The 25,821-nt window shown below is 46.1% G+C and overlaps 3 protein-coding genes across 38 annotated transcripts in view; 2 read left to right on the top strand and 1 right to left on the bottom strand.

Moving 5' to 3' along the window:
- The window catches only part of NPRL3 (NPR3 like, GATOR1 complex subunit), a 34,606-nt gene extending 19,791 nt beyond the window's left edge, over positions 1-14,815 (top strand). For 9 of the 29 annotated variants that reach the window (XM_085514278.1, XM_085514277.1, XM_085514279.1 and 6 more), the window contains 6 exons: positions 800-929; positions 2,212-2,346; positions 2,727-2,872; positions 6,199-6,388; positions 7,142-7,334; positions 9,086-9,786. In XM_085514278.1, the coding sequence (XP_085370404.1) occupies positions 800-929; positions 2,212-2,346; positions 2,727-2,872; positions 6,199-6,388; positions 7,142-7,334; positions 9,086-9,251 (960 nt within the window). In that variant the 3' untranslated portion in view covers positions 9,252-9,786. Of the gene's footprint in view, positions 1-799; positions 930-2,059; positions 2,347-2,726; positions 2,873-4,543; positions 4,781-6,198; positions 6,389-7,141; positions 7,335-9,085; positions 9,787-12,707; positions 13,292-14,440 lie in introns of those variants that run through there. The other 20 variants (XR_014933928.1, XM_015877315.3, XM_015877314.3 and 17 more) reach the window with 16 other exon arrangements.
- The window catches only part of RHBDF1 (rhomboid 5 homolog 1), a 53,387-nt gene continuing 36,927 nt past the window's right edge, over positions 9,362-25,821 (top strand). For 3 of the 5 annotated variants that reach the window (XM_085514268.1, XM_085514267.1, XM_085514263.1), the window contains exon 1: positions 9,362-9,500. The gene's annotated coding sequence lies outside the window, so the exon portion shown is untranslated. Of the gene's footprint in view, positions 9,501-18,496; positions 19,070-25,821 lie in introns of those variants that run through there. The other 2 variants (XM_085514269.1, XM_085514264.1) reach the window with 1 other exon arrangement.
- On the bottom strand, positions 11,017-17,727 carry MPG (N-methylpurine DNA glycosylase). 4 transcript variants are annotated; one of them, XM_015877320.3, is made up of 4 exons: positions 17,606-17,727; positions 16,083-16,314; positions 14,772-14,976; positions 11,017-11,528 (listed from the first exon to the last, which is right to left on the bottom strand). In XM_015877320.3, the coding sequence occupies exons 2-4, from the start codon at positions 16,308-16,310 to the stop codon at positions 11,134-11,136; spliced, it is 828 nt and encodes a 275-aa protein (XP_015732806.2). In that variant the 5' UTR covers positions 16,311-16,314; positions 17,606-17,727; the 3' UTR covers positions 11,017-11,133. The 4 variants fall into 4 exon arrangements, with proteins under 4 accessions (XP_015732806.2, XP_015732805.2, XP_015732803.2 ...); XM_015877319.3 differs by having other exon boundaries at positions 17,309-17,641; XM_015877317.3 differs by having other exon boundaries at positions 17,415-17,641.

The raw sequence follows: 25,821 nt of genomic DNA, 5'->3' as shown, positions 1-25,821 counted from the left end.
TTTGGTGCAGGGAGTAACATCACGTTCACGTGATGGCATTTCATACTCCTATGCTTTTTAGTAGGCAGAAAGTAATGCAGTTAGGCTGCAAAAAGTCAGTGGCAATGACAGAGAAGGTGTGGAAGCTTCAGTGGGTACTTGGACTTTGCTGAAGACCGACAGCCCTTTCGGTGCTGGATATTGAGGTGTTTATATAGTTTGTGTTGGAATTCTGCTGTAGGAAAATAGTTTTAGGTCAAAACTTATGGGATGGAGGTATAAAAATAGGTCTGAAAGAGACCTGGAGGTCACTCAGGATCAGCTGTGCCTCTGTCATAAATGGCAATGCTGTTCTTGAAGACAGTTTTCCTAATATTTAACTTGCCTCTCCCACACTTGTAATCAGCAGTACTGCTTTTCTTCTTCTGCTCCAGCAGGGAGAGCAGCCCCGTCTGCAGCTGCGTGTGTGTGTTTGAAGATGTGCTTACATGCTGCCCATCCCCATTCATCTCCCAGCCACACAGTCCCTGCTCCTTTGATCACAGACAGCCTGGATTTACACATTCTGTCACTTTTATTTGTCTCTTTTGGATTCCCTCAACACCTTGAATAATACAGTGAAGCTGAATTCAGTGCCAGCGTGAAAATACATACACTGCTTGGTTACTTAAAGCAAGAAGCAACATGCCATAAATTACCCTTAATGTGTTTCTAGATGTTTCATTTGGGAATTCCCACTTCTGCAATGCTTAAGCAGATAAATACTACACTGACCAGCAATATAAAACTAACTGATTTCTGCTCTGCTTCTCTTTTGCAGTTACTCTCCACTGGCAGATGCATTTTCCTGTCAGTTCCGGGGCCACAATCTGCCGTCGATGCTCTCCAAGTTCTCCCTCCCAGTGTCACTCTCAGAGTTCAAGAACCCCCTTGTGCCGCCTGTGCAGGAGGTGAGATGGGGGAGCATGAAGGAGCTGTTTGGGCACTGGGTCATTGCCCTACCAATGAGAACAAGGACTGGGTCTGCTTCTAGTGTACCCGGTTAGGAACTTGCTCTTGTAGAATTCACCTCTTGATGTGTTTCTAGACATAATTTGTTGTTTCATATCCACGTACCAAAAGGCTGTGGGGACTGTCAAAGCTCCCAGGTGAAGAAAATGAGACCCCTGAGCACAGCTCACTGTGGCAAAGGGAGCCTGGGCAGGTTTCATTGGGGTGCCTCCAAGCGCTGCTAGCCTTTGTGCTTTGATGACTTGCTGTGTTTATATGAAATTAGTCACAATTCAGACACCTAGAAGATTAACATCAATTAAGCGCACAGACACAATTATGGGAGAAGAATTTGTTGTAATTACAGGCTGGCAGAGATTAAGATCAGAGATAATTATTTATGAAGCTTCTAATCCCAGTAGTATGTACTGGTCAGCTGCCATCTTTGGAGGTGGGGGAGAGCAGCGCCTGCTGTCCTGGCAGCATTTTGCTGTATTACATACGAATCTGTGTCTGGAAAATGGGAGCATTAATTCTATTGTAGCTGCAGTAGCTTTGGGAGGCGTTCTTACTCTCAGTAGCCCATTTATGATTAATGACTTGCTCTAGTATTTCTCCATCGATACTTTGGGTTGTTCTCAGATATCTTCACTTGGTTTAAAACACATAACGAATCTCTGCCACATACTTCTTTCCCATGAAGGCAAGCATGCCTGTTCTTGGAGGAGTGCGGTCTGGAAAGGGCTTTTAGATGGTTTTGTTTCCACATTCATGTAGGAAAAGTACTTTCCTCTGCTTTGATTTACCTATGCAGTATTGTTATATTAGGAACCAGCATTTTAAAAGAGATGAATCTAATTCCTGTCCAGGAGTGGTCAGGCTCCAATTGTAGTTAACTATAATTAACAGAGATCTAGTCGATAGAGTGATTAATCTGATCAAATGTGGGCGTTTGGGTTTTTTTTCTGCTGTGCAGCAATAAAATATGCTGCACTCTGAACTGTAAATGCTGTCAAATTATGTTTGCTTTGCCTTTGAAAAAATGAACGAAGTTTGGACCTTTCACTGTAATTTTATTCTCTGTACATAGGAGTGGATTTTTTTTGCTGTTTTCTTTTGCCCTTTTCTCTTAAAAAGCTTTGAAGAATTTAACTGGTGGCCATATCTTGTGCCATTCATCCTGCTGAGTGCTGCCTGTAGTTCGGAAGGTCAGTGCACTGGGAAGGGCTGTATTGTCCGCAGTAGCTGTTGAGGTCTCATGGCTCCCATCCCATCGAACTGGATTGTTGGCTTTAGCCTGGGATTGGCTTCCTTCCTTCTGGCATTCCCTTCTGGATGAGCATCTGTCTGTCAAGCAGGGGATGTGTCCAGGCAGAGGTATCCATCAGCATTGCCTGTGCTCTCAGCTGTGTCCTGTGCACAAGACAGGAGCTTTCCTGGGTCCCATCTTCTTGACCTCTTTTCTTGCCTGGGATGACAAATTGTACATTGCAGTTGATCTCTGCAGTGGTTTTATGTCTGTTATCTGTGATCTCGTGCTCATATTTGCAAAGTTGTTGGACTTTGTGCAATGTGGCACTGAGCCTGTGACTGCAGCTCAGCTGCTCTAATGAAACCTTGGTGCTGCTGAGAGGTGGTGGCTGCCCTCTTTTCCCTTTCCACTCTCAGTACGTGCACACGCAATTCTCCTTTCCCTCCCTTTGTGCTGGAGCTCTGGCTTCTACCCAGCTCGACTCTATTCATATAACTCATTTCAGCCACGCTGGTTCCCTGCCAGGTTAGCAGGTGGAATTCTCTCAGGGGAGGATCAGCAGCTCCAGGGCTGGTGCTGAATGAGGGAGGCACTTCTGCAGCTGGGGATGTGAGTGAGGAAAGCAGATGTGATGTCCCTTTTGTCCCAGTGGTGAGTTGTCTGTTAGCAACGCTGAGAAGTGTCACCTGGATTTCCAGCAATCCCCTCCACCTCAGACTGTGTCCTGAACAGCCCGTGTATCACATGCTGCTGGTACTGGATCTCATGAGCTGATGTGGCTGGGAAACACTCATATTCCCTTGTAATGTTTTTACTGGAATAAAGAAAAATCATGGCATGTCCTTTCTCCTGACCCCAAGAAGGGAAGGTTTGAGGTTACATATGGAAGCAGAGGGTCTCAGCAAGCAGCTTAGTATTTCATCTGAAAACTTCTGGCGCTCACCTTCCTGTTTAGGGTCATTCTGTTTTCTCCTGCCGTAGAACAAAGTGATTTCTAAAGACTATGACAAGCTCTGCTGCTGAGAATCTGCCCCTCCAATTTGCACAGAATTGCTTGCAGAATTACCAGCTTCTTGTTCCCTTCCTTGCTGATAAGCTCCGATTGCTTTTATCATTGTAGCAGCATTAGCTAAAAGAAGCGGGGAGCTCTGAGCTTTGAGCTTAGGTCCATTTTCAGCTTATCTAAGACTACAGATTTCACTGAGGGTATAATTCAAATTCCCTTTTCAAAAACGGATCTGAATATAGTCTGAATCAGGCTGTACATTTGTAGATGCTCTTTGTCAAAAGAGGTGGGTGATAAGGAAGCACTGCATGGACCAAGTCTGGCCACAGCGCTGGAGTAAGGCTGCAGCACAGGAGGCCTTTGCTGTGCATGGAAAACGTGCTGTGCTTTGTGTAGCAGCACAGTGGAAAACAGTGTATGTCAGAGGATGGGAGTGGGAGGAGAGCTGCATGCAGATGCTGAGTGGATGTCTGGAAGGCGTTAAGAGTCACAGGAGCTTTTGCTGGCAGAAGTATGAAAGAGCATAAAAACAGGGTTTATCGTGTGGCAAGTTAAGAAAATATAGGGTGTTCTACATCTAAATAGAGAGAACAGTTAAGCTGATTTGGTGGAATTCAGAGCTGTCACATACTGACACCAGGCTGAGATCGGAGTGATCCCATGGTGCCATTCTCTCTTCCCTTTCCTGAGCATGTTGCCAGTCCCCGTTTTCTGGGCATTTTCTTTAGCTTTTTAGGCCTGGGAAAGAAACAGCTTTAAAGAATCTTTGTAAGAAATGCATTTTATTTAACACATACAGAGCAGCTTTACAAAAGCTCCCCTTGATTCCCAGAGGGACAAGAACAACGAGTGCTGGATCCTGCCCCTGCAGGACCTGGGTCTCTCCCAGCCCAGATGGGCTGACATAAGAGTGCCCGTCTTATCTGCTTTGGTCAGTAAGCACAAAGCAGTGCATTGTTGGCAGTGCCCTGTATTGTGTTGTGTGTGACAGCATGTCTGCTGTGCCACGGTGGGGGTGAGGAACAGGGTGGATGATCTGTGCCAGTGGGAACAGACCCACTGCTCCCAGATGGGAACCCCTCAGCCCAGACTGGAGAGAGGAATCACAGGGGGAGAGAGATGGGTGTGGATGAAATTGAGGATTGAGGGCTGAATTAAACAATGAAATCAGTCTCCTTTTGTATTTCCATCACGGTGATGATGTATTGGCCTCATAGGGCTGTGGCTTCCTGCAGTGCTGATGTCTCAGTGGGGTGGTAGTGGGGGTGGAGCATGCCCTACCCTGCAAAGTTACTCCCAGCTCTTCTTGGCTTTAGGAGAGACCAGCAAGTTGAGTGGACTGAGCCCAAGCATGGAGATAAGCCAGCAGACAGCACTGCAGTTGGCATGGGGCAGCCTGCCCTCCTACACACCTGTCTGAGAGATCCATCAAAGCTTAAGAGGAGCAGATGGAGAATGGATGTAAATTGTGTCTGTGTCCAGAAGAACAGGCAGCAGAGTGTGTTAGCAAAGCCCTTTCTAGATCTCATCTGTGAACACTCTTGCTGCTTTTGGTAAGAAGTGTTTGAACCTGGAAAAGGCACTTCACCCTCTGGGTGAAATATTAGGGTGGTGGAAAAGACTTTCCAAGCACATGGAGCTGTAGTGAGGAAGAGTAGCTGGTTTTGTGATTCACAAAGTCACCCAAGTGATGGCAATCCTGGCAGCATCTCTCCTGCTGTCTCCTTGAACTGCTGTGATTTGTCCCATGAAGTGTCAGACCCCTTTTGATCCGTTGTGACGCCAGCAGGTCAGAGATTTACATGAAACGTATGGGACAATCTTTCCCTGCATCCATCTGGAAGGTTTTGAGCAGTCGGCCTCGTCTTTCCTCCAGGCTGATTTCAGATGTTAGCAGAACGATACGCAAACTCCTTGTTATCTCGTGCCAACTTTCCTCTTCTGTACATTTTCTTTTAAACGTAGAAGATGAATTATGCCTTTTCTGGAAAAGAAGTGTTTGAAGGCGATCCCGGATAATATGTTTTAAGATTAAAATCCGTTCAGCCTCAAAAAGTATTAATCCCTGCAAAGGGGGTGTGGGTTTATCTGCAGGCAGGAGATGCTGCCTTTGTGATTCGATGGCAAAGGAGGAATTGAACATGAAATGACTTATGGAAAAAGGAAAATGATGTGGGCTGATGAACTTCAGTTTGGGGCTTTTATTGAGATTTGGCCGCTCTCCTGATGATGAATGCAGCGGAGCTATGGCTTCCTTCTCTGACTGAGCTCATTCTGCTTGTCTGTCACCAAAACAGTGCTGGTTGCTATGAAATCCCCAAACAGCTTTTGTCAGTGAATCAGTGTTTTCAGAGCTGTTAGCTACGGGAAGGGTTGCCTGTACTCAAATGAAAAGGCTTTTAGTGCAGAAATTCAGACACGATAATGGCTTTTGAATGCTTCTCTGAAACTCCTGAATGGAGGCCATGCCAAGAACCTACAGATGCCTCTCCATCATCCCACCCTGTGCAGTTGTTTAGCAATACAGAGGTGCTCTGCATGTTGGTTTAACATGAGGCTCATTTCTGGGCACTCTCACTTTTGCCCATCCACACCATGGAAAGCAAGGTGCCTTGTGCATATATCATAATGCAGAGACATGGTGAACAAATAGGTGACAGTATGCCGGCTCTGTCCTGCCTCCCTGCCTTCTCTGTGGCTTCGTAGGAGAAACTGGGCTTTAATGTGACTGCTTTGGGTCAAGCCTATGGAGATTTCTGACTGTCATGGGCCCCCAAACTGATCCCAGCACCTTGGCTATTGAGTTGTCACCTTATTGTGATGGGAAGTGCAGGCTAATGGTTCAGAAAAGATGTGAAGCTGTTCTGTGTCTTGGAAAGCATTTCTCCTTGTGATTTCTTAGGCTTTGACCATTGCTTTTTCTCCCATATTTCATTTCACAGCACTTAATACCTTATTTCTCACTCTGCAGACTCAGCTCATTCAAATGGTGATATGGATGCTCCAACACCGGCTCCTCATCCAGCTCCACACGTACGTCTGTCTGATGGTGCCCCCGAACGAGGAGGAATTCCGTGCCCAGGATGAAGACATGCCCTTCACCGCCAGAGTTGGAGGCCGAAGTTTAAGCACCCCCAATGCTCTTAGCTTTGGTTCTCCAAGTACGAGCCACCTTTACTCTGCTGTTCAGACTGCAGCCCACTTCTGGCCCTCCTCTTAGCTGTGCTGAGGGTGACAGGTCTTAGCAGTAAGATAACTGGTCTTTGCTGGGGTGCTTGCTAGTGAATACCAGCCCTTCTTCAGCATAGAGCTGGTATTGCTGGATGAGATAGTGCTGAAATCCCAGGATGCGCCTGCCCGTGCTGCTATGAGCAGCGTTCTCAGAATGCCAGACAACACTGAGGTTGGATAGTGGGAGAGATTCTCTGTACAACCTGCAGCTTTATGCAGCTGATGAATTAGGGCAGAACTCTTGGAACATGAGTCTGATAAGTCTGCAATCTGCTTGTTTTGGCTCCATCACAAGAGGATATTGCTTCTTGGCCTTGTTTTCTGCATGCTTCCATCTTCCGAGTTGTTAGGCTTTTTGTGTTACCACTTCATGGTGTTCCAGCAGAGCTGGCTGGGAAGTTTCTTTTCAGATACTTTATGGACTGTTTATAGTCTCCAGAAGTAGAGTTTTCCACATAAATTGATGGCATTGTTGAAACGCTTTACTTTCCCATTGAGAAAACCCCTCTGTTGTCATATCACAAACTGCAGTTACACATAACGTTTCCAGACCCACTTTCTTTGTTCTACAAATCTGAGGGGACTGTTTGGAAAGACTGCATGGATATGGCCTGAAATGTTCATCTTTACTTCGTTATGCCGAGCAACATAGAAATTCTGTGTCTCTTTTCTTCCCCTGATAGCTAGCAGTGATGACATGACTCTGACAAGTCCCAGCATGGATAATTCCAGCGCTGAGTTGATACCTGGCGGGGACTCACCCCTGAATAAAAGGATGACAGAGAATCTCCTGGCAAGCTTGTTGGAACACGAGCGGGAAGCGATCCTCAATGTCCCCGCTGCCCAAAATCCAGAAGATCTTCGCATGTTTGCAAGGTAGGAAACAGGGAGTGCAGAGCGTGACCTTTCATCCCTATCCTTGCTGTTTTATGGACAGAAAGGTGTGGGCTCTTAGCAAACACCATTAGCTTGGGATTTTGGAAGACAAATGATTTTGGTTTTGTTTCATGTACCTGTTTCATATGCACACAGCACTTCTCAACTAAAACTAATACATGTGTCACAACAGAGTTCTGGGTGGTGAAGGAGCATCAGGACGTGTGGTTGGACAACAGGGCCTTCACTTTGTGCCTTCCAGTTTCACTGTGTTCACACATGGTAGACATAATTGCCCAGCTTGAGAGCAGAATTCTAAGCATCCAAAGCAAAGTCCTAGTGGTGCCGGTGCTGTCATTTAGTGTCTGTTAGTATTTCTAAGACAGCTGTTACTTATTTTAAGATTTGTAAACTATGTACAAATAGGAGACAAAGAAAAAAAGCATCGGAGGTAAGTCGACCTCAGCTCAGTTCAGGTGTTTGTGCAGAGCTCTGTGGTGCTGCTGGGTAGGCAACTCCTCCACCTTCTGTAAACTATTGGGAGGATATTCTCTGCTCGAGTGGCAGCACTTGGACCACTTGAGGACTTTGAAATGTTTGTTCTTCATTAGAGGAGAAGCGGTTACAAAACCTGTGACAAAGAGAAAGAAAAACAGAATCATAACCGCTGCTATTTTAAATAAACTCTGTGGGGACACCAGGATGGTTTAATGGCAACGCAGGTTGTTAATTATCCTGGAGAGAGGAAAGGATCTCATGATTGCTTCCCTGTCACCTCTTCATCTGGGTGAAACAGCAGCGTGAAAGCTTTTGAATTGCAGATGCCAAAAATGACTTCAGTTTCTTCAGCAAATTGGCTCGGTAAGCAGGCAGCTGCCATAATGATGTTTGCTTTGCAGATTGCCCATGCATTGGGTTCTTTAACAGAGCCATCCTGGGCATCTGCAGCCTGAATTTCCATTCCGCTGTAGATTGAACTGATGACTGTACCTCATTCTTAAGTCAACAGCGAGGAAGAGAGAAGGTAGAATAAACAAAGCAGCCCTGCGGGTAGGATGCTAAGTATAAAAATAGAAATGCTAATGCAAGATGCTCTCGGTTACTTGTGACTTTATGAGGCAGTGTAACTTGGTGGGTCTGTGTGTGCTGTGAACCATCTGAGGTGAGTGGCTGGGTAAACCTGTGGCTCTTAATGAGAGTGTAAATAATTGCAGATGCAGCGAATGAGCTGATCCTCCTCATTACCCCAGCAAAGGTTACTGCATCAGCTCTGCTTTCTGCTTCATCTTCAGGAGCAGCACCTAATGAGGGCTGTGCTACAGCAAATAGCTGTGCTGGATCAGCTGCCTCCCGGAACAAATTCCTGCTATAAATGCATAGTTAGTGCACTAAATATACTGTAACTGACCTTCCAAGTATAGTTCTGTGTGCACAAAGGGATGGTCTATTTTCAGCATGGCAGTAAAGTTCAGCCTGATACATTTTTGCGTGCCTGTGTCTCTGAACTCCTGGTATTCATTAAACAGATGGCACAGAAGGGACTTGTGTCTGTCCATTGCTATGCACAACAGTGTTTGCAAGCAGAAACCTTAAGGGGGAATTGAGGAATATGGGAGCTTGGCTCCAGCATTGGCTGCATTAACCCTCACAACACTGAAGCAGAATTCAAAGCCAGCTCGATGGTGCCAGTATCAGTTCTTGCTGCATGCATTTGCTTTTAGCCCACACCTTCCTTGCTCTCCTTCCTTCAGGCTGCTTCACTACTTCCGAGGCCGACACCATTTGGAGGAGATCATGTACAACGAGAACATGCGGCGCTCGCAGCTGCTGATGCTGTTCGACAAGTTCCGCAGCGTGTTGGTGGTGACCAGCCACGAAGATCCGGTCATCTCAGTTTTTCAGTCCCTCTTGAAATGACTGATGGTGGAAACCTGCCGCGTTGTTGATGTCCTACAAGATGCCTAAGAAGTAAGGGATGAACCCAGTTCCTTCTCAGCACACGGAGCAGCTCTCCGCTGCTGTGCCTCTGTTTCACCCCTTCTCCATGTGTGACAGCTCAGTTCTCCTTCCCAGCCTGGATTCGTTCCATGCCACACTCACATCACAGGAGCTGCTGTCCCGCAGACCTTCCCTGGTGTAACTCCTTCACTGGGGCTACTGGGATAGGTGAGAGTGGTCCGTGACTTTGGAGTGTTACTGAGTGCGGGTGGATGCTTTGCACCAGAGATGCTTTCCCTGCTTTCCACCACCACGTAGCAGCAGGCACCGCTCACAAGCAGCCTGACCCCACTGCTTGTCCTCTGCTTAAAGGCAGAGTGAAGTTGGCCTGGCTTTTAGGGGAGCACTCCTGGCTACTGAGGAATTAATTCTGACTGATTGCTGTTATCTGGAAGCAGTGGGGGTATAAATAGGACTGCGAAGGATCACAAGTAAACAGTGTCATGAATGAAAATGATTTGCTTGCCTTGTTACAGCTTTCCTGTCCCCAGAACCCTTATTACAGAGTGTCTGTAATTGCTGTCAGCAGGCAGCCCATTTGTTGGCCGATTTGCAGGTCTGTTTTTAATTGTGGTGGGAGGAATTTGGTTGGCTCTGAGGACTGAACCTGGCTGGCTTTGCTGCAGGTGCAGCTTTGTTTCAGTTCCCCAAAGCTGCAGACTAATGACAGTCATGCTCGTCACTCTGGGGCCTGTTTTGTTGCTCTGTGCCCTCCCCACTATGGCTGCAGGGAAGCAGAGTAGGGAGCTGACCTGCTTTAAAGCTGTCTGGATGAAAAACAAGGTACAGGGATGTGCATGGCTCCACCTCTTGATGTGGTACAGTGAGATCCAAGCAACTGTTAGGCCCAGCTGCAGGGCTTGGTGCCACACGTGCAGGGCAAGCTGCCAGCATGGCTACAATTCTATGGATTCTCCCCTGAATCCTATTTTTTCCCTCCTCCTGTACCTCATGGCAGGTTATAGCTCTGCAGAAAGAGCTGCAAGGCAGAGATCTCAGCGTTGGTTCTTTCTCTATGGTCAGGCTCCCACACTTGGAAGCTTTGAACTGGTCCCAAAAGCAGCTGGAAAAATAAACAACGCAAAAAAAACCCACTGGATTTTATAGGATGGTGTAGGTTGGATGGGGTTTCTAGAGGTCTTCTGTCCAAATTCTGCTCAGAGAAAATGCGTTACATCAGGTCACTCAGGAGCTCGTCTCATGGAGGTCTGATTGCTCCCAGTTCCAGCATTTGACCACCCTCATGGTGAAACTGTTTTCCATACAGCTAATGAGAATTTCCTGTTTTCTAGCTTGTGCCCATTACATCTCATCCTGTCCCTGACAAAACTCTGGCTCTGCCTTCTCTGCACCCTCCCACCAGGCAGCTGTAGTCAGCAGCAGGATTCTTCTTTCTCCTCCTCATCTCCAGTCCGATCAAACCCAGCTCTCTTTCTTTCTGTCAGCCCTATTGCCACCCACTCTTGTGGCTTTCCACTGAAGAATCCAAGTGTTCTGGCCTCTCCTGGGGCCAACAGAAAGAGCAGCACAGCAGGTCAAAGCAATGAGCTTTCACTAGTCATCCACCTTACCAGAGCCTGGATCCATTCACAAGGGAGAAAGTGGCTTTCAGTGCTCCAATCCAACCTCATTTCTGGCTGGGAGATTCATGCCCGTCTGCCCCATGAATAAAATTCCACCTTGCTGTGATAAAGTTATGTTTATTGTTAAAAACCTGCCCTTCCTGCTGCCCCAACATGGCTTGAGGCTCTCCTAGAGAGCACAGCTCAAGTCCTGGTTGGTGGCACACCTGCAAGATTCATCAGCTGCAAGAGATGGGTTCCATTGCTGTCATCTCTCGCTCCATTTTCTTGTCTACAACACTCACAAATTTATTTCCCCGTAAATAAAACCTGAGAGGTTTCTGTGACCATTCTCCTCTGTTCCCAATACCAATCCTGGCTGTGGCTACCACGTCCTGCTCCCCAGGCAGCTCCTGTCCAGGTACCATCCAGATGGCTGCATCTTGAGTCAGGTCCCTTTGGTCAAAAGCCTTATCGATCCCAAATGCCTGGCAGAGCTTGGAGGGCCCATTACACAGCTGCCAGTCCTTCAGTGGCTTTGCAGGTCCTTTCCTTGATGTGCTGCGCAGTTCCCTCATCACATCTAAACCCTGGAGAGGCTCCAGAGAGCGGAGTAAGACTGCAGCCCCTTCTCCTGTGCAGAAAAAGAGCCAGGTGTTAGTACAGGTTTGTTTGGAAGGAACAACTCAGCAGAAGCTCTTCAGTTCCATTCCCTGCCCCTGATAGAGCAAGGAGTTGCCTGCAGCATTCAGCCACAGGGCCTGTGCTTCCCTCAGGCTGCTACCTGTGGTCAATGCACTCATTTCCCTATGCTGAATGCCCAGCATCCCACAGCTCCGTGTCCTTGGTTCATCTGCCCTCACCCAGCCCTACTTCCTGATGTTCCCAGGCCAAGCTGCAGCTCCAAGGCTTGCCAGAGGGCAAGAGGCTTTTTTTTTATATCACTGCAAGAATAAACACACATATGGTTCAGTTTTGGCATAACTATCCAAAGCTGCTCCCAAACCCAGTGGATTTATAATAAACTCTGATGATAAAGTCTCCAGCCAGCAAATGAGAGGAGAAAGAAGTCCAGATGCTGCCAACAGAACGAGGCAGAGCTGGGCTGGATGAGGACTGCTGGCGTGTAGCTGCTCCCACTCATTTTAGTGAGGTTGAAGCAAAGATGCAGCTCTGAGCAGAGAAAATCCCCTGCAGGGAGGATTTCCAGCCTGAGTGGGACAGAAATATTCCTCCAGTATTTTCCATCAGAGAGCAGGGAAGGTCGTCGTCTGACCCTGAGTGGGTGCAATGAGGGCCTGGCAATGCAGCCTGTGTGCTGCCCCACACAGTGCCTGTTGTGTGGGGCCGCCCACTGCATTCCTCCCCTCCGCCTCAGCACTGAGGATGCTGCTCTGCAAGGATTTCCTTTCTCTCTCCAACCTCCAACATCTGGAGCTAAATTCAAGCCTGGCAAAGGCTCTTAAGCCCAGCAGGTCCCCAGGGACCTCAATGTCCCAGAATAGATCCCTCTCCTGTCTTGTACAAGTGCCACAACAAGCTGCACCCAGCTCACACACACTGACAGCCCAATCTCTTGCTGTTACCAAGTGTGCCCCTTGCCTTGCACTGCACAGAGCCCCCCGGCCTTCCATGAAACACTCACTTCCAGCAGCTGTCCGCAATCTGTTTGCAGGCACTCCCTGTGCTAAGGAAGGGAATGAAGCTAATCTGGCAGCCAAAAGCTGCTACAGTGACTTAGAGCTCAAAGGTCCTTTTAGATTTTTAAGAACATCCCCCATGTCCTAATTCTGCTTTACATCCGTGCACATAGAAATATCCTTCACATTGGGATGCTCTCGCTCACCAGCACCGACTGTGAGACTCTGAGGAACGCCTGGTTACACTCCAGCCCTCATCCATCACAAATGCAAGTGGGAACTGCGGGCACTTGAATTCAAGTGTGTCCTTGTGAGCTGATGTGAATAAAGGCACATGCTGAGAGCAGCTGCAGCACTCCCAGACCCCCACGCAGCAGTAGCAGGGCACCTGGCATTTGTCCCTGGCTGCTCTGTGAGCTTTTCCACTAGAAAGCTTTCCAACTCTTAGCACGGATGAGACTGAGAGCAAGACCTCCAGAGGGAAGACAGGAGCTTAGGGATGCCACAATGAGCTACTGCCTTCTCTGCTCACTCCTCCATAGGTGGTGGATGTTTGGGACCTCCTGAGTGTGCTTGCACATCAGTTTTATTTTTACTACTAAACAGCAGCTGCATCCTTCTGGCTCATCTGCCAGGATGCTGCAGCCATCTCTGTGCAGCCTGCTCTGCTTACACCCAGGACTACCTGCCTTTAGCAGCTGCCTGACACAGACACTGCTGTTGGCAGGAGTGCCTGTCTTGTGCCCAAGCCCAGAAACATCACACACTGCCCTCCCACGCCTTACAGAGCTGCTCCATGTAAGGCTAAAAGCTGGGATCTAACAACAAGAGCCTGGTTCTGTCCCAGGGCAGCCAGGAATCACAGAGTGATAAGGAAGTCCCACACCCGCGCTGTGCTGCTCACTTCTCCTTCCTGGACTGACTCCAGTTCTCACTCTTGGAAACAGCTTTTGGCTGCTGGGGAGAAGAAAATTTGCTCCTCTCTCCACCCATCTGACTCACAGCTCCCAAAGCGCCGCCTTCAAAGTCCCGGTCTGGGATCCCCGCTGTGTGACCCCACGCCTGGGTACAGAATCACCGGGATCCCCATTTTACAAGAGATTACTTCAGGTCTGGCAGCTCACATTGGCAAACACACGAGAGAAAAACCACAGCAAAGTCAAGGAGAAGCTCAACCAGCATTTACTGCCTTCCTGAAGTGAGGGAAGCCCAGTGTGCCTCTCAGCTCTTGGGAAGCCTCTCTGTACTAAGATGATTCAGCTGCCAGTGCCAAGATGTGCTGTGGGACTCGAGCACTGAGAGACATTGGGTATATTTTGCTGTCATTGAGGATTTCTCCACAAAGCAATGTAGAGATACAGCACATGGCTCCCAGCAGCAACAGGAAGCTCATGGAAAACCCCCCTGCGACTCAGCATTACCTCAGTGATGTACACAAAGATTCTCCCTTCCTCCCTTTATTATTTCCCAGTATTTCAAACACTAAGAGCCCCTTTCTGAACAAAGAACCATTCTGCTTTCGTTATCTGAACAGCTTTGGCAGAGACACAGTAATGCAGTTCACACGTGTTCATCCATCAGACTCCAGACTTCCACTTAGGAAGGCAGGCTCTTCCCCCACACTATTACCTGGCACTGTTTTTCTGCTTGGCTACTATCCAAAGGCCAAAACCAGAGGGTTAATGGTCAATGTCACAACGCTTTCTGCTATGGAATATACAACATGCTGTATCTTGAAAATGGTGGAAAAGAATCTTTTGAGATTTTTCTGACAAAATCAGTGTTTAAGAAACACATACTGCAATTTCAAGGTATCCAATTAACCAAAGCAGCTAAAAAGCTTCTGTAGCAGCTCAGATAATAATGCTCAGACATCTTAGACCTTTTTGTTTTCCTTGGCATTTAGTTTCTGGGGATAAAGGCAGGAGACAGAAGACTTTCTTGTCATGACAGTGGACACCGAGGTTTAGACTCTCAGTAGACCACAAGTTTCTTTCTACACCACCAGCCTGAAGGAACACAGTGCACCACATCACATGGATAAGGCAGCAGCTCAGGTCATCCAAATTGAAGGCACCAACTTATAGAGATTCCCTTCCAGTCCTTGATCTTTATTTCTGCATCTGAATTCACAGCTGGAACCAAAATCCCACCTGGCCGTGTAGCCAGAGATGGGCCCTGCTCACATTGTTTGAAGCTAACACATAGACACCGAATGTTCTTTGGCCTTAACTCACCTTGGCTGGAAACGTTCACGCAGAAATAAATTCCATAGATCTGATATACGTATAGAGTTCCTGGTTTCATGAACATGGCTGCGTTCCGTTGAGTTTGCTTCCCACCTTTTGAATGAGAAGCTTCATCTTCCCCACCCAGATAAGCTTCTGTTTCAACAATCCTCCCCCAGAGTTCCCTGCCGTCGGGAAGTTTGCGAACTAGAATCTGAAACAGAGGGCAGAGGGTATCAGTTAGCAACAGCCCCATGGGCAAAATAACCAGAGCACAAGGCTTCCAGAAGCACAGCCATGAGCAAAAAGGGCCTTTACGGCACTGCCCACTCTCCTCTCACTCTCTGAATGCAGTTTGTAAGCAACCATGAGCTATTCCAATCTCTACTGTCTGGACCAAACAGATCTGAACTCTTCACCAAAGACTCAGCGCTGAAAAATAACTTTATATCATGGCTATGAAGCATAAAACTTGGTGTCCTTCCACAAGCATTAAGGTCCCAAAATAATCTGTTACAGTATTTCTTATTAGCAAAAAGGGGAAACTACATCAAGCAAGGAAGCTTTGTTAAGAACTTAATAGAGACAGCCAGAATTCAAAGCAGGAAAGGCAAACTTCTAGCAGGATGTCTATAAAGAGAAAATACATTTGATGTATAAGAGGTTGAGAAAGACCTAAAATAAATCCAGCATCACTGTCTACAGGTAATCCCAAGTTATGTAGAACTGCAGAAATAGAAGGCAGATCAAACTTTTAGAGCATACGAGCCAGCATAAAAGAAAGTTTCAAGCAGGCTGCTGAACTGCCAGATGAGAACAAAATATGTCTGTACAATGTGACAGTGGGTATCAGTCAAGAAAGGCCATGCTATCAGCATCACAATATAATCCAATGGAGGTTGAGAAGGAAATGCTTCTGGCTGCATAGCATTACTTTCCAGTGGGAAAAGCAGGAGCCTAAAACAAACAACAGAGTACCTGAAAGGAAAATAATTGGCCTTAAACAACCTTCGAACCACAAACAGCGACGTGTATTTCAGTAAATCAGAAAAAAAAAGAGAAACTCCACAGAAAATAAACAAATTCTGAAGTGTGACAGTAAATTAAACCTAAAACATTACCTTTGTGACTACATCCAAAATAGATTTAATAACCAGTCTTCAATTTAACCAGAATTTTACAAGAAAAATAATGAGAACAGCATTCCTAAAATAGCAAAGCCCTGGAGGCAAACTGCAAAGAAAAACCATCATCATCCCTTTACACTGAATTATTACTGTGGCGGAGCATGTACTAGTTAATGCTGCTGCTAAGTCTTACCTGTCCCAGGAAGGATTTGGCCAGGCTTATACAAGGTTGGTTGAAGAAATCTGCTTGGAGTTGGGAAGGTTGTGGCTGTTTTTTCTCTGTTGCAAAATATTTGCTGCTCTTTGGAGAAGAGTTCCCATCAGGAGTGCTGGTCGTGTTCTTCAATGCATCAGAAGGAGGGCTGCTGGAGTTGCTTTGGAGGGCGCTTAATTGAGCCAACAGCTTTCTTTTTCTTGGCATAGTTCTAGGAAACAGATGCAAAACATATTTGGAAATGTAAAGATTATTTTAAAACAATTCATTTCCACAAGTTCTTATTTTTACGCATCCCTCTATAAAGGTTCTGGAAGGTATTATTGATGAGACAGACCACAGGAGCAGCAGACACATCCAGCTGGATCTATGTCAGGTCAGGCAAATATTGGGCTCTACTGACATGCAAACAGAATGCTGCAGTTTGAGCTTTCATCTTTTAAAGGCTTAAGATAACAATAAACTCCGGTCCACATAGCAGTAAAAATATGTTTGCGAACTGTTAGGTTAGGAAATTTGGAAGCAAAGGTAAATCTGTACCATCTCCTCTATACTGAGAACGTAAACCATCCATTAAGCAGACAAAAGAGAATACGAAAACACTTCTTAAGTTGTGCTGGTTCAGAAAGTTCACAGAAGTGACATATCAATCATTTCAAATAGTGATATAATGGGTAAGAATCCAAACCTCTGTGGGACAGAGAACACAGGAGCTGGGAGATGCCTGATCTATAGTGTCACTACACAAATACCTGTACAAAGATCTCCACAAAGTAAGGCTTCAGCTCACCTACCAAGGAGATAAAGAACAGTGTGTTGCAGACTACAGCGTGTATCTGTGACAACTGCAGAACCTGAAACTGTTCTTTGAGGTTTGTTACCAATACATTGGCTTCAAGAAGTTTGTGTGTCTTTCTGTGCCGCAGTCCTTATGCTTGTTAAGCAGGAACAAAGTTATTCAATACAGCTCTTTGGAAATCTCTGCTGGCTAATGGCACGATGTGGGAGCTGGGAGTGATGGATTAAGCACTGAGAATACATCTAGATTTGGCTGCAGCTATTTTACTGCAACACCTGCATTCTGTATTGCAATAAATAACTCAGTGGTGTTACAGACTTGCCACAGAACTGCCAGCTCTATGTCAAATTCTGCACTACAGCTTTCACTTTGTGCTAACTTAAAAACATCACAAGAAGCCACTTACCTCCCTCACCCAGCCCTGTTACGTGGAAACAAACAGCACTGATAACCACACAGACAGCGGGGTGAGACCTCACAGCCTTTTCTATGAGACACCCCGGCGCATTTACCATTCCATCCTGCACAAAGAAGCCCAGCAGCATCACACCGCTATCACACCGCAGGACGCGTTTATACCCAGCCCACCGACACCCGTTCAGACCCACCCGGGTTACAAGGACAAGGTTAATAACCCTCACCCCGCAGGGCCAGGCCTCACTGCGGCCTGCAGGCGGCCCAGCCGAGCCGTACACGAACCTACCGGGCCGCTCCGCCGCCGCTGGGCCGGGCCTGTATCGGGGCGGGCTGCAGCGGGGCGCCGCCTCCCGGCTAGGCCTCAGGCTTCTGCGGCCTGTATGTGAGGACGATCGTATAGTGGCTTTTATTCCATTGTGAAGCATTCTGTGGGTTTTTGGCTCTGTTTGAACATCCCCTCACCAGCACACTGTGCTTTCATATGAATAAAATCAAGGAGTGAATGTACTTTGCGATGAAAACAAGCCGACTTTACAGAGGGCCGCGTTAATCCTTCCCTCAGCTCCCTGAACGAGTGCAAGGCAGAAGATTCTCCATAGAGATAATGTAGTTATCCCTCAGGTTGCTGGGTTGATTTTTACTTGGTTCACTTACAGCTGTTACTACATCCAAAGCTCTCCATGGAACTCTCTGTGTTTGCTTTATTTTCTTCAGTCTTGTCAGTGGTCCAAGAAAGGGAAGAAAATAGGCACACCGAGTTATGAATGTTTTAATTGGAGATCTCGACAGAACTTCATTCTGCTAAAATGGATGCAGAGAAGCTCGCAATAGTTAGGATTCCTTGGAGAAATGCTATTTTCTGGCTGCACTTTGCTTCAGTCTGAAAGCAGTTTCTTGTGTTATTAGCAAAGAAATCAGGAGATCTTAAAAAAAAACCAAAACAACAACACACGTAAGCAGTGTTGAATGAGTGAATTCTCCAGAAGGGCTTTGTTAGCATTTTGGACCCCTTCACTCACATGGTTAACATCCCAGCTTTAATGTGGTGTTAATCTAAGAAGGAAGGCCAAGAATGTGTACGGAAAGAGAGACAGCCAGTCATCAGATCAGCCCTTCAGCAAATCCTGAAAACTCAAGGCGAAACGAGGCAAGAATGAGAGATGTGGAAAGGACTTCCTGGGGTCAGACCAGTTCAGCTCTGCAGACTTTCTCCTATGGGAGTCTGTGGGACAGGCGCTGTCAGGAATGCTGGCTTCTTTGATGGCAGATCTATTTCATGCCCAGAGGAAGTATTTCAGGCTTTTAGCACCTTAGGAATGTGAATTACTCAAAGCTACAGCATATGCCATGCTCTTCATTTGTCCAATAACTTCACTATTACAGAATCAACACCTAAAATAGCCTCCTGGAAAGGCTGATTAGTTTGGGAACATTAATGGGAAGATTGAAGTTTCCCCCTCTGTTGGGCAAAAGCATTTTTTATGTCTTCCTTGAAAGGAATGACTTGGAATCCGTTGTTAGAAAATCTGGCTATTGGAGACGACTCACCAGGATTTGCGAGACAGCTGCCATATTTAATAGGACACCTATTGAAGAATTCCTGTGGAGGAAGAGGTTCCAAACAGCATAGGCATTATATGACATCCATTCCTGGCCTCCTGTGACATCCTGTCTTGGCTGCTGCTGCCTGCTTTGCTTCAATTCCCAGTGTGTCTTGTTGGGAGCTATTCCCAGCCAGTGTCTGTTAGAGGTATGTACACATGGTCCTCAAATTAGTACCAGAGCTATCCAGCTACTGGATGGGAGAAAGGCTTATAGCCACTTTGGTATCTCCCACACCCAAGCTAAGCCATGGATCAAATATCTAGTTCTGTGAACCAGGCCCATTCAACTTGTTATGTAAGCAGATGTGTATGTTTTATTCTAAATTTGGTGACATCCATGATGGATGCCATTCCACCCACTTCATGCTCGGAGTGCAACGAATCCTAGCAAGTGCATTGCGTGTAATGGGAAAACAGATTATTAACAGAACTCCTGGGAACCTCAGCTCTGGGCCAGAGAGGGCAGGCAAGTCTTATTTAGTAACATATTAATGGATTCTATTGGGTCTCTGTTTTTGTTTTGGATACGGGACATTTTGGTTCTCTGACATGACAAAAATGTTTTGCTTTATGGGATCACTCGATGCAGAGAAACAAATAGAACAAAAACAAGCAAGCAGGCCAGTCTGCTGGGTTTTGGTGGTGTCGTAAGGACAGATGTGCCTGGGATCTTTCCCAGCTGCATGGGGCAGGACTTGTAGGAAGCTGGATACAGAGACCAAAGGGTCAAATGAACTGGTTGGTTGTTGGGAGGCGTGAGATGGAGCTGCCACAAGCCAGCAGCCTTTTCTGAAAGCTGCATTTTCTTTTCCAAAGGTGTTAAAGAAGGGTTTATTCAGTTGCCTGAATCAAGTTGTACTGCAAGCGTGACTTAGAAATCAGTTGGAACAGAATAAGTATATAGAGGGAATGGACTGTGTACATATGTATACATGTATGTATGTAAAGTCAGAGCTTTGCAAGCCTAAGAGCTACCAGCCACCTCCAGCACTGCCCATCTGCTTAGAGGGCAGAGAAAATGCCACTTCCAATGCTCTTTGCCTCCAGGCACTTATTCTTGCCTCTGTCCTGCAGAGCAGCTTCCTCCACTGTGCCAGTACAGTAACTTGCAGCCTTGTTCATAAACCAGCTCCTTGAACTGGTTCTGCTGAGGGGAGGAAGTGTGAGAGCGGTGTAGTGGTGCGGAGCTGCCTGCCTGTGTGAAAGCACTGAGGCATGTCTGTAATCCCTGGAGCAGATCACCTTTGGAATGCATAGGCTGGAGCAGTAAGAGGAGTAGCAGGAACAAATGAGACGCATCAGCAGAGCTGAGGTCAGGGTAACAAACTGAATAACACTTTTTCTGCACCCTGTGCAATGTCAGCATGCAGTGGCGTGTAGCAGTTCAGGTAAGTTTTAGCACTGTCTCATGAGATGAAAAACGTACAAATTAAGATGCAGCTGAGCTGCTTCTGAACATTTCTTTTTGGAGGAGTAATCCTTTACCCCTTTAAATACCGAAAAGGTGGAGGGAATCATCTCGTTACACACATTGGTATCCACCAAAGGGAACTTTGCAAAGGTGATGTTTGTATTGTGTGAGTGTGCTGGAATGAAGAATGGTCTTCTCCTATTTCCTCTCCTGGGTTAATAACAGAGCATTTTCCAAACAAAACCAGGTGCTCACCCCTTGAATGAGACTCAGCCTCTCACTGTCCTGGGGACAGTGAACAAAGACTGAAATGGAAAGAGCAGGGTCAAAAAGAAAGAGTTCACATGTAAATTGAGCAGCCTATTCACATAGGGCATTATGGATACAGAAAGTTGTATGGGCTCAAGAACTGTTTGAGTAAATGGTTGGTAGGAAGGTCTGTTCAGGCGTATTAAACACAGACACACCATCTCCAACCCAGGAAGTCTCTGAGCCGCAACCTGCTGAGTCTGTGAGGTATTTAGGAGAAATATGACAATCTGACCTGGTTTTGTACCGTCTGTAAGTGTTTGTACTTTGCACCGTTGGAGGCAGATGGTATCTTCTGCTTCGTGGAGTTGTTATCTGACTCATCTGCTTGTAGAGGCATTCTGTAGGAGTCACAATGGTTTTGCTTATCTTGCTTTGTTGATCCCACCTAATAAGTCAAAAATCATCCAGGCGATGGTCTGAAGGTGAAAGAAAATGTTCAAGAGCAAAAACACCCTAAAACATCTTTAGTGAAACGGAGCTGCCCAGCCAGACCCTGCTGGTTGCTATCACAGACATCCAGATTTAGGAGACGTAGGCGTGGGCATATTTAGTCATTGACCACAGGCATGACATAGCGCTGGTTGCTAAAACTGACCTGAAGTTGTTTGCCTTGCAGGATATAGGAAAGAGGGCTTGGATTGAATATCGTTGACTAAGGTCAGAAGAGTTAAGCTTGAAATAGCAGAACTTGAGAACATTTGGGATGTAAACAGGTGACCGGAGGGACGATGTCGCAGGCTTTTTGCAAGGGATAATCATTGACCAGAGCTGTTTGTATGTAGCCCTTGATCTGAGAAAGGGTGTGCTGCCCGCATAGCAGTGCTAGCAGCAAAAAGATGAGCTCTGTCTTAAGTGTAAAACAACGTTAAGTTAAATGTTTGGTAACTCCAGCTGCTGTCCCAGTAGATACAAAAATAAGAGGTTCTAAATGCTGCATAAGAGAGGCTCTTCTCAAGGCTTATATGCCAAACAAGAACCAGAGATCCTCCTCTCATAGGTTTTGCCTTTCAAAGGTAGTAATTGTGACTATTCATCTCCCTTTAAACCTTTCCCAGGGTAAGAAATCCTAATGCACTCACATTACATTAATACAAGTATCCTTCCTTTTTGAAATCTGCAGACTGAGTTCCCATAGATTTTATGACACCCAGTTTCTGGGCAGTGGGTACAGATCTAGAATGCCGTCTCCCTCCCTGCCACATTAGAAAAAGAAAAGGAAAGTGCTCAGCAATTCCCTGCACTGTTATTCAGCATGGTGGTACTGCCCACCCTCCTGTCCCATGCTGCCTATGGGGGCAGGTAGGATATGGGGTGGTGGAAGTGGGGGAGCAGGGGAGCTGAGGGCATGATGAGATCCTCAGGAGGAGATGGAGGCTTTTGTGGAGAAAAAAAAGGGAAATCAGACATGGAAGCCTATTTAATTGTGCTTTATGTCACTGCTCAGGGAGCAACCAAAATAGGAAAGATCTCCAGCTTCTCTCTGAGGTGTCTTTTTATTGTTGTTTGTTTGTTTTTTCTTTCTTAAGAAGGCTCTTGAACTGTCAAATCTGAAAGAAATGCCATAGGTTTGCTGTGATTATTGCCTGCAGTGGTGCGCAGGCTCTGGGGTGAGAACTCAAGGAACTGGAAAGCAGTGGGGTGCACCCTCTGCATATCAATTCTTTAGTTGGCATTGGACTTAGCGTCCCAGTTCCAAGTGCTGTCACTGCAAACAAATGCCTATTTTTTTGGAAGAGATGGGAACTCGGATATTCCCAGGAGAAAAAAAAGAAGCAGACCCAGGGCATAACTGCAATATAGGTGAAGTTTGCTTTTGAATGTAAATCACTAAAGCTTTCTGCAGCGTTCTCTCTGTTTTAACATCTGCTTCAGTGAGGAGTGGTCTGTGCTGCAGCTTTGCTGTGGCTTTTACTTAAGGGATTTTAAAAGAAAAAAGAAAAATCAGACACTGACCAAAAAAAGAAAAAGACCAATCAAATCCTGTTGGGAAAATCCCAGTGTAGTTTAATTATTAATGAAAAAAGTCCCGTTGCTAAGGGATCTTACCCTGTTTGGGTGGTAATTCGTCTATACTGACAAGGAGGAACTTCTGGCAGTATGAGAGAAAAACTCTCTGTAAGGGTTTCTAATGGGCTTTGAAAGAAGAATGAAGAAGTTGGAACCTGGCACAGATGGTGGAGGGGCTCCCACTCTTCAGCACTTCCAGCTTTCAGATGGACTTGTGTGGGTAACCAGGATTAAATAACTGATGCCAAATCCTCCTGTCATTCTATACAGTCTGGGGTGGTTATACCAAAACCAGCAATCCTCTGAAGCACACCTACCATAACTAAAGGCCTTGATGCTCATTGAACAGCGGGGTTAACTAACACACTGCATCTGATTCTTCCACATCTGTTCACCCTTCTGTTGTCAGGGGTGGCCAAAGAACGACACGCAAGAACTGCAATTGGGAGCATAGTGTGCCCTCATAGTGGAACATATGTACTCCCTTCAGGCTTAGTCCTGGAGCTGGTTAAGATATGTATCACTGGACGCAGTGATCTGAAACATTTCCCCCTTCTCCAAGCAGCCATAATGGAGATTTTCTGTACGTACAGCATGTACATCGATGGTGCTTTAGTTGGAATATGGATTGCTTTTGGCTGTGTGTTAAGCTATGTTGTCACATGGTGAGAAACAGAGTTTTTACTGGAAAGTTAGGAACACAGAGCCAACATAAATATGCACTGACAAAATAGGAATGGCTTCAAAATAGCTAATAGCTCCCAATTTATTTGTTCCTACTTCCTGAAAATTTATCACGTTTACTTAGCTCATGGCTTTTTCCTACTTACCTGTTTTCTCTCTGTATGTGCAGCAGGAGCTGGGCATTCATTGCTCTGTGTTATGGGCTGTGCTAGTTAAACCTTCATATAAAACTTGCCACTGTGTCTCTACTGGAATTGTGGGTTAGTCAGCTGTAGTCTTAACAAACGTGCCGTGATATGGGGTAACCAAAGATACTTCAGAGTTAAGTCAGAATTCCATAATTCCTCCTTGTGTCAATAAAATGACTGGAGTTGGGCTTTGGGCTTTGGGCAAGCATGACCCTGGTACGAGCTCACACTACATCACCCAGGAGAAAGAAATGTGGATCGGGCTCACCATTGTGTTATAGTTACAGGTTCACATCGCTCTGCTGAGCTGAGGTTGCTCAACACCAAGGCACAGAGGGAATCAGGGAGGACTTAGTGCTGCTCCTTCCGGGTCCCAGAGCAAGCTGAGAAGGAGCCCAGGATTCCCATGCAACTCTGGGCACTAAGCCACTGGCCTCCTTCCCATTAGCCATAATCACTGGTTTGCTGGATAATTTATGAGACTTACTGCAGTGATACTCATAAATATAGAAGCTGCTGTAAATATAGTTTGTTTCTACAGTTTGACAGTGTGTATTCAAGTGACTTCGGACACCCATCACTCACAGTGGTTAATGACAGTGCTTCTGCTGAGCAGAACAAGAGACTTGTGAGCTTCCATCAGTTGTAGCAGATTATTTCCTGACCCTCCTGGTATTCATCTTGTGCCAAGAAGCGTGGCAGTTAGTGCCTCTGGTTTAATGTTATTGCTAGAAATGTTATTGTTAGCCATTAAATCCACTAACCCCATTTTCAGGGTTATTACGGTATTTCACTTGGCTGCTCTAGGATGATTTTAAAGTTGTGTTTCGAACATATGATACAGGCTAAATATAGCTAGTGAATAATCTCTGGAGAAACTCAGATTCCTCACCTTCCCAACGAGTTGTTCTCCTCTCAACATGGCAGACACGTTATAGCTCAGTGATGGGCCCTTCTCTCCAAGGTTGGTCAAACTAGAGCAAATTCCCAAGAAGAATCCAGAGTGCATTTCACATCTGAGGACAGGCATCTTTACCAGGCATCCAGGCCTAAGTAACCCTATCAACAGCTTTACGTTTGTATTTAACTCCTCCAGGTGAACCCCTGGTGCTCAGAGCCACGCTGGGGATAGTGATCTGTGTAGGACATATATTGCCTCCCACCCCCAAACAGATGGAAATATTTCTGTTTTCCAAAATTAGTTTCCAAATGTGATGGAATTTCCTTTCAGTAGGAATTACCGACGGTCTGCTCCTCATTGTGAAACTGAATGGCAACTTTTCCTAATTCTCTGGAATTCTTTACCCAAAGCAAACAGCAAATTTCAGACGCTTGTGTTTATAGGACAGCTCTCAGTATTACCCTGCTGAGAGACTGAGGCAAAGGTTATGAGGGACTCTCCCAAGGTTCTCCCTTTGCTACGTGGCTGCTTGGATTTCTTAAGAACAGTGTTTTGGCTGTTAAAGCTAAAGAAAATCATGGGGATGGTTTGGATGGTGCTTCTCACCTCCTCCAGCTGGACGGGACTGCTTGGGTACCCTGGTGCATTGCACTGTGGTTCAACACACGGACACATGCAGCCCTGCACACATCCCTCCTGCTTAGCACAGCACCCTCTGTTTGCAAAGGGCTGTAAATCCAAGGGTTATGCACTCAAACAACACCAACACAATGACAGTATTTTACGGCAAGGCAGGACGTCAGCTATCTTACTTAAGAATGACATATTTTGTTTTCCATGTCTGCTGATACCATCTGGACCTCTGGGGACGTATCTGGAGCAGCCTGGCAAATTCCCAATCACACATTTGTAAAGAGTTGTTTTCGAAAGGCCAGCAAAGCAACTGCTTGTGAGAGCTGACTTCAGGGTCTGACTTCACTGTGAGCAGTGGCTTCTCATCAGTTTGGTTACCAGGGTTATGATTTTTTTTTATTATTTATGACAAGCTCCAGCTTTAAACAGAAAACACAACTGCCTTTCAGTATTAATACGGACTCTTTAGCTCCGAACAAGGCAGATAATTTTATTTGAAGCTCCAGTTACAGAAACTCCTTCTTTGAAATGCTTCCACAGAAGCATTATCTCATCGTATCAAACAACCGGCTTCAGTGGGCACTAAGGGAACATCTATGCTCAAGCTTATTTTGAGACTCTGATTCCAGTGGCTCTCTTGCTCAAAAGTAGGTCAGATTTTATTCATTTTCCAGCAGGATAATTAAAAGCAAGTTCAAATGCAAGATTTCCAGGAAACTAGAAGAAATTGCTGCTTCTATTTCTAGAAGTCCTGCCAGAGAG

The sequence above is a fragment of the Coturnix japonica genome, chromosome 13 (genome assembly GCF_054131305.1).
Source record: "Coturnix japonica strain WE chromosome 13, WE-NBRP24, whole genome shotgun sequence".
NCBI lineage: Eukaryota > Metazoa > Chordata > Aves > Galliformes > Phasianidae > Coturnix > Coturnix japonica.
The sequence above is the reverse complement of the archived record's forward strand: the minus strand, read 5'-3'. Positions and strand labels throughout refer to the sequence as shown.

Coding starts and splice junctions, on each gene's coding strand:
- MPG (XM_015877320.3), bottom strand. CDS start 16,310: ATGCCAAGAAAAAGAAAGCTGTTGGCTCAATTAAGCGCCCTCCAAAGC. Junction 14,977..16,082: donor CCAAATCCTTCCTGGGACAG/GTAAGACTTAGC, acceptor CCTCTGTTTCAG/ATTCTAGTTCGCAAACTTCC. Junction 11,529..14,771: donor CGTGAACGTTTCCAGCCAAG/GTGAGTTAAGGC, acceptor TTTTCTGCACAG/GAGAAGGGGCTGCAGTCTTA.